The sequence below is a fragment of the Harpegnathos saltator genome, unplaced genomic scaffold (genome assembly GCF_003227715.2).
Source record: "Harpegnathos saltator strain DR-91 unplaced genomic scaffold, Hsal_v8.6 scaffold60, whole genome shotgun sequence".
In the NCBI taxonomy this organism is placed as follows: domain Eukaryota; kingdom Metazoa; phylum Arthropoda; class Insecta; order Hymenoptera; family Formicidae; genus Harpegnathos; species Harpegnathos saltator.
In genome coordinates, this window is record NW_020230427.1 from 1,136,852 (window position 1) to 1,149,776 (window position 12,925).

The window sequence follows — 12,925 nt, forward strand, 5'->3', positions numbered from 1 at the left end:
TTCGTGCCGCATCTGAAGCGAAGTGAAAACAAAAGCCGTAAGAAAAAATATGGATCTTCTTTTTAGATCCTTTCTTCATTCGTTTTTCGTACTGCGAATTCGCATTCATTATTATCACCGCGCGTTTCCAATTGCATCAGAATCAACTCTTTGTCCATGCTCGACGTGTCATGCGCGTATCACAATAACTGTCGAGACGAAAATATCGCGAAATTTTTGTACGTATTTAAAAGTATGCTAAAACAATAGCAAACAATTTCAATTAAATTTTCAAGTAAGTTGATTTGAGCGACGAGCGATGGTCATCGAGCATCTCCAAAGACACAAGTGAGTAAAGTGAGTTTCCTTCTCTTTCGTGCACTTCGAGTACAATCTCAAGCACCGTTTCGTTAATATCGTGACGCGTAACCCCCTCCGATGCACGCGATCTGCGACAAAGCATGCTAATCTGCTCTCGCGCCGCTTCAAAAGGACTTTTACATTTTCACGAGCTGGCACAAGGCAAAGCTGACGAGGCAGTTGACGACGAATTAATCGTGTCTGATTCAATTACGAAATTTTGCAGCGCTTGCGCGCACGGAGGGGGGGGTTACCGTCACGTACGGAATGTTTCCCATGATTTCTCTCCTATCGCAATGTATGCATGAAAATATTTTTCCCCCCCGTTTTTCCCCCATTTCTCTAGCATATTTTATATATCGGTCGTTCAGCGTTTCCCATTAGAAAGGTTGCCAGTCGCAGAGTGGTAGAAGGCAGCGGCAGTAGGCAGCGCATTACAGAATAAAACGTGAGAGGACTGTAAAGAATAAAAAACTGCAAGAAAAATCATGACGCTCAAAAATGGTACAAAAGTGTTGTTTTTTGATCTTTTTTGTCTTTTGGCGGTGATTATGGTGGCAGTAACGAACAGTAGTAAATATAGTAGTAAGTAGTAAATAGTAGTAATACAGAGGTAGCAGCGGCAGCTGTGACAGTAAATGTAAAATAGTAATGGCAGTAAAAGTTCAGTAACTATATAGTAAACGATGCTGGTTTGTGGTTATAATAATGATAATAATAAGATTTGTAACGAGGACAAGAGAATAATGATGATAAAAATTATTGAGCATCAAAGATATATAAATATATATACATATCTATATACATATAAAAACTCCTACAAAAAGTGTGCCACAATTCAAAACAGTATGTAGTTTGGTGGTCAGACACTACCGGATGAATCGGAATTTTGATAATTACGCTGATAAGGTAACGTAAAGATTGAATAAAATTTTACTGTTCGATCATCGACCGACAGAAATCAATTAAATTAGCCGTATCTCTTACTTCCGTGGGAAGTTTTTACTTCTTTTTTAACTTGCGGCAACGTTTTTGCAAGAGTGCAGATAACTGTACGTGTAAGATTGGTTAGAATTCAAATAGCTGAGATTAAAACCGAAGCTTCGTCGACCAATGCGAAACATTCGTTAGCCCCATTTGCGAAACGGACGTTTTCGCGGTGTTTGCAGAACGAATCCTCGCCCCGCTCCGTTCTTCTCCTAAACAAAACTCCGTCGACGAAACTTGCTTTACGCTGAATTATAAAATTACTAAGAACGATTGTTGCTCGATTGGCCATGAGAAAAAGGAAAAATGAATCGCTTGATGCAGAATCTGATGCATAGCATGGCTTGCTCGGTATTCTCTTACTGATAGATCTCCAAGAGACAACTTGGCAAACTCTACGAAAGAAGAAAGATAGATGTACAAAGAAAGAGAGGAGTTGCCGTTGCGAGAGAAAGAGATAGAGAGAGAGATAGAAATAGATAGATAGATAGATAGATAGATAGATAGATAGAGAGAGAGAGAGAGAGAGAGAGAGAGAGAGAAAGAGAGAGAGGAGACTGAAAAAATATGCAATGTGCGTCACGCAAGTGTGAAAATGTCGCACAAATTCCTACCGTTCTGCATCCATCGATTCGGTCGAGAACTAACTGAGTGTAGTTCTTCTGCTGTGTGTCAACATTGTTAAGTTCCACTTTTACGTCTACGAGAGATTCGAACACAAGAAGAAACAAAGAAAACAAACGAATGAATAAATCTGTAAACGTCCTACTGTGTGCAGTAAAACAGCGATAAGTGGCGCGATCGACAATTTTACATCGTCGCGATAGGACTTAAATGTGAAGAGAATATAGAAGTACCTATTAAAAAGAAGTATCTATTAAAAAGAAAAAAAACCTTGTTGTGTGCGAACATTACATTCAAGAAATTGATTTTCCTGAACGAGGTGCGGCAACTGCAGTAATAAAATCTGACCAAGGACGATAAAGGCAACCAGGAACATTGGAGGTAGAGATAAATAGATAAATGGAGGTAGAGAGAAACGACGAAAAAATTTTCCTAAAACAAAAAAAAGAGAAATAGAAGAGTAGAAGGAAAGAATCACATTTCATACACAAGTTGACATAGGAACGACAATCTCTATTCTATCATAATGCTATTCTACTTAAACATTTATAGAGAGCACGCACGCACGCACGCACGCATACATACACTCACATTCACACACATACATAGAGAGAGAGAGGGAAGGAGGAAGGGGAAGGGAGTAAAATACCACTGTAACCTTTACTATTCGACATTTCATGGTATCAGTGATGGCGAAAACGACGACAACAATAACGATGCGAAAGAAATAGTTCGCAAAATTATACTACAATGGTCAAGTAAAAGAGAACAATCAATATACAATATATTTATCATAATAAACATCTCACAATACCATGAACATATACACGTGTCCCTTGCATCCACGATACTAGTTTATGATTTAAAAAGAGGAAAGGAGAAAAGAAGGAAGATTTCCAAGGTTTATACAGCGCACTCGGCTAATAGTGAAAATATAAAAGTTGCGATAATAACAAAAGATGGTATAGAAAAAAGGAGATGCTAGTAATAAAAACAAAGAGTAATATGAAAAAGAAATAATTATACATGCGTATACAAGAGAGCGAAAAAACGTAACGTAAAAAACACGAAAAGTAAAGAAAGAATGGAAGACAAGGAGAAACGAAAGACTGACAATAAAGACAACGATGAGAGAAAAAAATGAATTACGACTATATGGAAAGAAAATATGTGTGAGAGAGAGAGAGAGAGAGAGAGAGAGACCAGGAGAGAAATACATAATATAGAGAGAGGTTTGTACGAACGATCATGCGACTTTTCACGACGACGTTTCTAAGTCTCGTAGATATCTCATCAGCAACTTATATACACCTCAAGCCACTGGCAGATCACGAGTGAATGTCGACTGCAGTGAGGAATTATAAACAACAACGACGAAAAATTGAATTCAAGGAGAATAAAACTAGAAATAGTAAGTATAATAGAGAAACACACACATACGCGCGCGCGCGAGCGCGCGTCCGCATACACGCGCACATATATGCGTAAAGATATAGAGAGACTTTACAGTAAGATTAGCTTACCTTCTGTGTAATGAAACAACATTAATGCAATCGAGGATCATCATGATGGAGAAGCCCTGCATGACCGTTGATATATAAAAGGAAAATAGCTCGAGACATAGAAAATCTGCGTTTGCTCGTCTTGCGATTCAATCGTCTTGTTCCTACCGATACATACGAACCAAAAAAATGGAAAGAGAAAGAGAAAGAGAGAGAGAGAGAGAGAGAGAGAGAGAGAGAGAGAGAGAATGGGAGGGATAAAAGAAAGAGAAATAAATACTGTACGTATCCGACGCAGTCAAAATATTTTAACACTTTTCGTTCATTATGAACATGCGACATTACAGGAAAAATCTGACGACAAAGGCGGACGAGCAAGCGTTGTTTAATGAGATTCAATTCAGTTTGGAGCGAATAAAGAAATCAGTACATCAGTAATGAGCGAGAACGAAAAAGAAAGGACAGAGAGGGAGAGAGGGAGAGAGGGGGGGGGAGAGAGAGAGTGCGAGAGCAAGAGCGAGAGCAAGAGACAGAGAGAGAGAGAGAGAGAGAGAGGAGAGAGAGAGAGAGAGAGAGAGAGAGAGAGAGAGAGAGAGGGGGGGAGGAGGAGAGAGAGAGGGGGAGAGAGGGGGAGAGAGGGGGAGAGAGGGAGAGAGAGGGGGGAGAGGAGAGAGGGGAGAGAGAGGGGGAGAGAGGGGGAGAGAGAGGGAGAGAGAGAGAGAGAGAGAGAGAGAGAGAGAGAGAGAGAGAGAGAGAGAGAGAGAGAGAGAGAGAGAGAGAGAGAGAAAGATCAAACTCCGAAAGTAAAGCTCGCATGTCCCAGCGACCATATACCACCCTCTGGAGCGTTGCATCTGCGTGCGCCATGTTTGTTTACCTTATCCATATATCCTAGCGTGTATTCCAGTCGACAACGAGCGATAGACTTGGCAAATTAATCCCCTGGCTCGTGTGCGCTTCATGAAGCAGCCTTAGCGGCGGTGACCAAAGTAGTTTAGGTCGTAATTCGAAAAATGGACAAAGGGATAAAACAACAACAAAAGAGAACCAGCGCCTTTGGTATCGTGTTGTTATTTATAAGAGGGAATACTTGACGATGAATAGCAACGAGGGAAGTCGTCAATAAAATTTGCGTAGAGTTTCAAAGAAACACGCGATAGAATAGAAGCGAACGTGGGAAGGAAGGCACGAATACAAAGATTAATGTTACACGAGAGGATTAAATTTGCCCGCGAATCACGTTGCGTTACACCCGCAGTTGCAGTTGCCTCGCACATTGGATATAAACGACACGATGAGCGATCGTCGATGGGAGAAGAGACGCAAAGCAAGGTGCACGCATCGAGGTTCTCCGCGTCCTCCATAATCGTGTAGCATAAGAAGGAAGATAGAGAACAAGCTAACTACTAAAGTCACCACAGAAGTAAAGAAGTGTATACGTAGCCGATAGAACATGATACTGAGAGAGCGATCGTCATGTGTTCAAATTTTCGAAACTTCGGCCCGACGGGAAGTAAATAGCCAAGAAGCGAGTTTCGATATTTTTTTCTGTCTTCGATAATGCGTTTATTGGACTAAACTGAGCGTGTTAAACAGCGAGAATGTATTCTGTCGAGATCCTCCGTAAGGAGTGTCTGTAATCTTTTCGGATGTTGTTTGAATCGTGACTCGCCGATCGGGCCTGGGTTTCAAAAATACAGCGCATCATCACCGATGGCTCTTTCAAACCATAAAAAGTCTCGTGTAGCTCTTGTCAATATTCGCTTATGGTGTTGTAATGTGTTACCTTTCGTTAACTAGCTTGTCAGTGAAGGGGTTTCGTGGTTGTCGCTTCATAATATCGCTCTCTGCCTCCTCGTAGGCTAGCGAGATGGCGGGTACCTGACGTCACATTATCAAAGAGCTCAGTAACAATGCCAACAATTAGATAACGAATATGTCTTTCGATGGTATTGGTGTAAGAATGCAGACGCGTCATCCACCGCAATAGAAATTGATTACTGATCGACTAAATAACGCATACTAATATGACTAATATGACCGTTCCCGATCCGATTCTTGCAAAGTCGATATCAAGATTTATGAAACGGATCGACGGCGACGACATTCTTACGGGCGATGAAGCGTACAGAGTAAACAGAAAATAACTAACTGAAAAATAAAGAAACCAAATTGATTGAGAAAATGATAGCTGAGGGTAAGGGAATATCATGAGGGGGGGGATCAGAGGAAATTCGCGGTATCCTTCGCTGATATATCGTGAACAGTGTTTTCGTGACGATAATAAAGTGTCTGAGAAGTATTTTTTTTTTTTCAAACGCCATTCGCGTCTCTTGTTGTGCGACAATTCTCACTGTCTAATCGTGTAAGTCGATTCGTTTTTGAATTGCAATACATTAAGGTTTCTTCGTTTCTGAGATAATCGCGAAACGAATATATCTGAACTAAATGATCTGCTTGTTTCAGCTTAAACTCCATCAGAGCAATTTATCTGAAAGGAAGTGGGAAATATTGAAGAGATTAATCGACGAGCAGCACATCGGTGGACTGGCATAGTTTGTGGCATCGTTATTAATTTCCTCGTTGTACAGCATTACATGATTATACTGAGCGGTATCTAAGAGAGAAGAAACAAGATAAAAGCATCATCAGATATGTTTCCAAGAAAACTCTCGATTCGCGTAATAAGTCCTCCGGATCTCCTTATTGATATCGCATTCAGGAAATATTCCCGGTACGGTGTGCTGTGATACCTATCGAATATTAGAAGCGTTACAGGCCATCGTGTGTCGTTGTGAAAACGTTTGTGACGCGCGCCATCATGATTTTACGATGCGCGTAAATGTTACGAAAGTTACATCAGTATCGTGCAAAATGATGGACACGGCGCAGGTGCTGAAATATTTCGATTAGTCAACAGCGTGGAGCTTGAAAGTGCTTCCACGTAACACAGCGCCGTTATTACTCGACTCAATCCGAATATTGGCACACTTTTGGTATGTTCTCGTTGAGTATTTATTCCGGAATTTCGTCACTTACCATATCAGTTCCCAGATCGATGCAGAGGATAGTAACAGTACCCAGAGGCAGAGGAATATCGCAGAGGATGAACGCCAGGAAAGGCGAGATCTCGGGTATGTTCGAGGTCAGGGTGTAGGCGATAGATTTTTTCAAGTTGTCAAAGATCAAGCGGCCCTCCTCGACGCCTGTCACAATCGAGGCAAAATTGTCGTCGAGTAAAATCATGTCGGCCGCTTGCTTGGAGACGTCTGAGCCGGCGATACCCATAGCAACACCAATGTCGGCCTTCTTCAGAGCAGGGGAGTCGTTCACACCGTCGCCTGAAATAATAAACAAAATATATAAATTATTGATACTGACACTGATATTAATTATTAATATTAATACTTGAGGTTTTCGCGGTGCAGACAAATGTTCGGGTTAAAGTCGCATTTCTCGTTTGAATTTGTCTCCAACGTTTTGTGAATATTTTAATTTACCTGATAGAAAGAGAAGCAATTTGACATTGAGCCGCTTCTCGATAGATTCTCCTATAAATGAGTACATGCTAACTAATTAGGGGAGAGAGGAGGAGATGCAGGGTAAGAAAGAAATGGAGGAGAATTATTAATATTATTTTATCTTGCTATATATGCATATTGTGCGTTACTAAGAAATTAGTTTATACTTTAAATTCTAATTAAAAACATTTGCTCGAAAATAAAATATTATTTCTTTGCAACGTGAACGATGCGGGATTCATCTTGTCATGGTATTCGCTCTTTAAGTGACAACTCACCAGTCACAGCGACGATCGCACCCATTCGCTGGCAACCTTCGACGATGATAAGCTTCTGCTGAGGCGAGGTACGGGCGAACACAATTTCGGTGTGGTACCTGAGAATCTCGTCCAATTGGTCGGAGTTCAGTTCCCTGAGTTCAGTTCCGTGGATGACCGCGGCTTTAGCCTCGCGCGGATTTACTTCGGACACCGGGATATTCAACCTTTGCGCAATGTCCTCAATGGTCTCGTTACCTGATAGAAAGAAAGGAAGCTGATATTAGCAAAGTTGAATCAAATGACAATCGTCAGTTAATAATTATTTCAAAATTATGTGAACTTAAATTGTATTTGCTAAATAATTAAACGATTGACCGAGTATTTCTCATGTAATATTATTTGAAGGATACGTTAGATACAATTTTTCTTTCCCTTAACAAGCAATTTTTCGCAGTGGTGATCGTCGCGCAAAATTCAAGAAACTTCTATAACTAAAGAAATTCGACAAATTTCGCGTAAACTTGCTCCACATATTTATTCGTATCTATACGAATTTGGGTCGCAAGAAATATTATCAGTACGATTATATACGTTCGTATGTGTATAGTTAAAAACAAAATAATAGTTATGCGAATTAAACGCGCTCGTTATGCTTAACAACTGGACGTTATTGCGTCGTATCCTTCTTACTTGGTATAATCTCCAATAAAACCGAGCCCCACCGACGAGTGAATTTCGCGTGTAAATAGGATCGTCGTAAATCTCGAATACAGCCTATTATCTAAAATTACCTGTCATTAAGAGATTAAACTTATAAAGCATCGTGATCGAGATAGATGTAGAACAGGAGAGGGGAAGAAAGAGAGGGAGAGAGAAGGAGAGGGGGGAAGGGGGAGAGAAAGAGAGAGAGAGAGAGAAAGAGAGAGAGAGAGAGAGAGAGAGAGAGAGAGAGAGAGAGAGAGAGAGACCTAGTATCTCGTATATCTAATCTCAAACATCATCTGATAGCAGTTATCATGGATTAATTAACACAAACATGTAGGCTCGTATATATACCTTCAGAGATGATGCCGACGGATTTGGCAATGGCTTTGGCAGTGATCGGATGGTCACCGGTTACCATGATGACCTTGATGCCGGCGGAACGGCACTTGGCGACCGCGTCGGGTACCGCAGCTCTAGGCGGGTCGATCATAGACATCAAACCCACGAAGCGGAGCCCATCGACCGGGAAGTTGGGGTCGTCGGAGTTGAACTTGAAACCAACCGGGAACTTGTCGGACGGCAGTGTGTAATCACAGAAGCCGAGCACTCGTTCACCGAGTCCGCCTAATTCCAAATAAGCGTTGTTGAACGCCTCCTTCATTTCCTCGTCGAGAACCTGCAGTAACAATGTGCGTTAGAATCGAACGAACGTAGGAAAATGCCATTTGAAGGAAATCCCGTTCATAATATATAAATTGTCTCTTTTAATCTCATTTCATTTTATTATCGTTAATATTTATAAGATAAAAGAAGAGACAATATATATATATATATAGAGTGAGGAAAAAGTCTTGGACAAATCGGTAAAATATTTCGAAAACCAAGCGTTTTAGAAAAAAATGTTTCGAACAAAAGTTATATGATTTCAAGGGAAACATAAAACAATATATAATTTTGTTTACAAATGACACCATTTTCGAGATATTCACTGATCATTACTTTTCTTAAATGGAAACCCCAATTTTTTATTACACCGTCTTTCTCTACCAATTAATCAACTTTTGTCTGGAACATTTTTTTATTTGCCTAATATTTTTTGAGATATTTAGTAACTTATTGACTTTTGGAAATTTCAAAATCATCAAATTAACAAAAGTCAGGGCGCTATTGTAACAATATATTCTTGAGACCAAATAGAGCAAAAAAATCTAGTACCACTTTTTTTTCGACAAATAGCGAGATATCGCAAGTTAAATATTGAAAAAGTTGTCAAGTTTTCCTCTATAAATATCTCAAAAATATTAGGCAAATAATAAAATGTTTCAGACAAAAGTTGTTTAAATTAATTGGTAGAAAAAGACAGTGGTAGAAAAAGACAGTAATAAAAAATTGGGGTTTCCATTTAAGAAAAGTAATGATCAGTGAATATCTCGAAAATGGTGCTATTTGTAAACAAAATGATATAGTTTTTTTATGTCTCCCTTGAAATCATACAACTTTTGTTCGAAACATTTTTTTCCAAAACGCTTGGTTTTCGAGATATTTTACCGGTTCAGGACTTTTTCCTCACCCTGTATATATACACAATAATATGAAATAAAGGACGATGAAAACCGATTGCGAATTTAATTTCCATATATTTATAATATACTGCACGTGCAGATACAAATTGTTTTATTATTGGAATGTTTTGACCATATATTGTGATCATCCTCAGCTGAAATTACAAATCATAGATCATTTTCGGTCACGAGCAACAAAGTAGTTCTTACAATGCACGTAATATGTAAAAACAGAGAAGTCATACTTCAAGTTGAACTTGTTGACGGATGTGTAGATAATTTTATGCAGATAATCAATTCCGATGGATGGATTCCTTTCGAAGTTGGTAGACCACTTTCAGGATCCCCAAGAAAAAACTATCATGATATTACATCATCGTTAGTAAATTATGGGGGAAATTATAAAAACAAAATTAATAATTTGATACATCACGATGCAACATGTAATAACAATGAAAGAAAAAGAAAAAGAAAAAAAAATTCCCGACGATATACAATGAAGAAACTTTGTACATTCAAAAACAATTTTAATTGAAAGCAGTAATTTGGAGAACATGATATCAAATTTCAAAACGACATAGATAAAATTGTAATATATACATCAACGGCACACATAAAAAGTATTACAAGTGTAAGAGCAAGAAAAAGAAAATTGAAAAAGAAAAGATCAAAAATAAGAAAAAAACATTTCTTACACGGTCAAAGCTCCAACGACGAAAAGTAAATGTTATATAATAACTCAGCATCCTATTGTTCGTTTGTAGACTGTTATTTTATTGATTTTTACTTGAGATATATATGATTTCAGAAATTAACCGTTTATAGAAATGCTATTTGTTGTTCAATGTTCTAATATCTTCCCAGTAAAATTGATATAACTCGTAATTTCTTAGAATCACAATATATATATATATATATATATATATATATATATATTTTGTGAATCACAATATTGTGATATATATATATATATATATAGAATCACAATATATATATCTATATCTATCTTTTAGGGGGAGCACGATACATGGTCGCGATAATAAAATAATTTGTACCTGCGTGTACAGTACATTATAAATCTGTACAAATTAGACCTGTACCTTGATTTGAATCATCCTTTATTATTTGATTTTATAATCGAAGAGTTTTATAATCAGTCTTACTCAAGATAAAAGAGTTCAAGACAAATTCTTACCTTCTCTTTGCCGCCGATAAATATGGTTGCACATCTATCTAGAATTCTCTCGGGAGCACCCTTCATTACCAACAAATGCCTGGGATCATTGGGATCGTCCGACTCGTGTACAGACACTTGATATTTGTTCGTGGAGTTGAAGGGAATCTCGCAGACCTTCTTGTTGCGTTTCCTGATACCCATCACATCGCCCAACGCGAGTTCCATGCACTTAAGCAGCGCGGCTTCAGACGCATCGCCGTTCACCTCTCTCTTCAGGATTGGTTCACCCTCCTGGCCTGGCTTGAATTCGGCGCGGTTACACAGCGTTGCGATCTTCGCTAACGCCTTGAATCCAGGACTAGTACGGTCGTACTGCAAGCCAGACTGATCTTCCGTGGTATCAGCGTCGATGATCTGATTGTCGAACCACATGTGCGCCACTGTCATACGATTCTGCGTCAGGGTTCCTGTCTTGTCCGAGCAGATAGTCGAGGTCGATCCTAAAGTCTCCACAGCCTCGAGATTCTTCACCAGGCAGTTCTTCGAGGCCATCCGTTTGGCGGTCAGAGTCAGGCACACAGTCACAGTAGCTAGAAGACCTTCAGGCACGTTCGCCACAATAATGCCTATAAGGAAGATGACGGCGTCGAGCCAATGGTAGCCCAAGATAAAGGCAATGATGAAGAATGTGACGCCGAGGAAGACAGCGACACCGGTAATAAGATGAATAAAGTGATGTATCTCCTTGGCGATCGGCGTTTCCCCGGTATCCAGACCGGACGCGAGACCCGCAATCCTTCCCATCACCGTCTGATCGCCACAGCAAATCACCACGCCTTTTGCCGTGCCTTCTACCGCGTTTGTCGAGAAGAAAGCGAGATTCTTCGTTTCAAGTGGGTTCTCGTTTGTGAACTCGGGCGACCTCGATTGCGGTTCAGATTCACCCGTCAGCGAACTGTTGTCCACCTTGAATCCCCGTGCCTCGATGATCCTGATGTCGGCCGGTATCCGATCGCCGAACTTAACTTCAACGACGTCGCCGAGGACGAGATCCTCCGCTCTTAGGGTGAGCTTCTCGCCTTCTCGGATCACAGTGGCGAATTGGGGCACCATGTTCTTGAACGACTCCATGATCTTGCTCGACTTGCTCTCCTGGTAGTACGAGAATATACCCGTGACTATCACGACCGCCGCGAGGACGATGCCCAGGTAGAGATTGTCATCGTTTGGGTCTTCGCTGGTCGAGGCTTGGATCGAGTACGCGATGAAGCAGAGGATCGCACCGATCCATAACAACAGGGCGAAACCCCCAAACAGATTCTTGCAGAATTTTACCCATTCCGGGGTCTGCTTCGGCGGCGTCAGGGCATTCGGACCGTCCCTCTCCAGGTTCTCCTTTGCTTTTGCATGGCTGAGGCCCTAAACAACATTTCCCGTACGTTCATTAGTCCACACCGCAATTCGAACTTCTAATCTATTTACATGTATGTTTAACACCATTTTCTCTTTTTCTATAGCGAGAAGTGCAGCTGTCTTTAGCTAAGATTAACTCTATCGATAATCTATTGCTACACTGGAAAATATGATAAAATTAAAAAGAATTTATACGAAAGAAAAAAAAGTTATATTTTCTCTGTATGCAGCTTCAATATTCTCGTCTAGCAACGTCAGGTAATTTTAACTTTAGACATTCTTTTTTTACTTCATCTTTCGTAGATATCGATTAGACTCGACCAGTGATCACAGGCGTCTCATCTCATCTGCGAATCTATCGATCTTGTTGCTATCTTGTTACTTACGTTTTCGGGGTGCGTCTGAAATCTTTGATACAGTTCCTCGGGTGAGATTTTGTGGAAGTCAATGTCCAGCTCTTGCTTCAAGTCATCTAAGTTGTCCCCCCTCCGCTTTGGGTTCTTCCGCCGCGACTGTTAATACAGGAACAAAGAAAGAAACGAGCATTATGAAACGTGGCTTGTCGGCAGCGTCTTGTCGTCGTGAGACGATCGGGTGTAGCGATCGTTAATGATCGAATGATTAAAACGAAGAGGATTATCATTGAAGATGTTGGGTTACGCGACAATCGAATATTTCAATCCAGCGACGAATGAGAGAGACTGCCGTCGGAAAAGAGCGGAAAAGATCGATTGCGAGACGACAGAGTAGCAGTGAAAATACAGATGAGTGACCGAGTGACCACACCGCGCGTAAGGCTGTAAGACGAGACATGATTGCACCATAATAAAAAGGC

General features: G+C 40.3%; 1 protein-coding gene across 5 annotated transcripts in view; it reads right to left on the reverse strand.

Annotated features, from left to right (window-relative positions):
- Atpalpha (sodium/potassium-transporting ATPase subunit alpha) overlaps nt 1-12,925 on the reverse strand; it is a 53,850-nt gene that overhangs the window by 11,800 nt on the left and 29,125 nt on the right. For 4 of the 5 annotated variants that reach the window (XR_003113790.1, XM_011140003.3, XM_011140000.3 and 1 more), the window contains 6 exons: nt 12,477-12,602; nt 10,696-12,096; nt 8,290-8,614; nt 7,252-7,488; nt 6,492-6,793; nt 5,239-5,333 (listed from right to left, as the gene is read on the reverse strand). Coding sequence is in view for 4 of the 5 variants with exons in the window: in XM_011140003.3 (XP_011138305.1) it covers nt 5,239-5,333; nt 6,492-6,793; nt 7,252-7,488; nt 8,290-8,614; nt 10,696-12,096; nt 12,477-12,602 (2,486 nt within the window). In the remaining variant the exon portion in view is untranslated. The remainder of the gene's footprint in view (nt 1-5,238; nt 5,334-6,491; nt 6,794-7,251; nt 7,489-8,289; nt 8,615-10,695; nt 12,097-12,476; nt 12,603-12,925) is intronic. The other variant, XM_025304334.1, reaches the window with a different exon arrangement.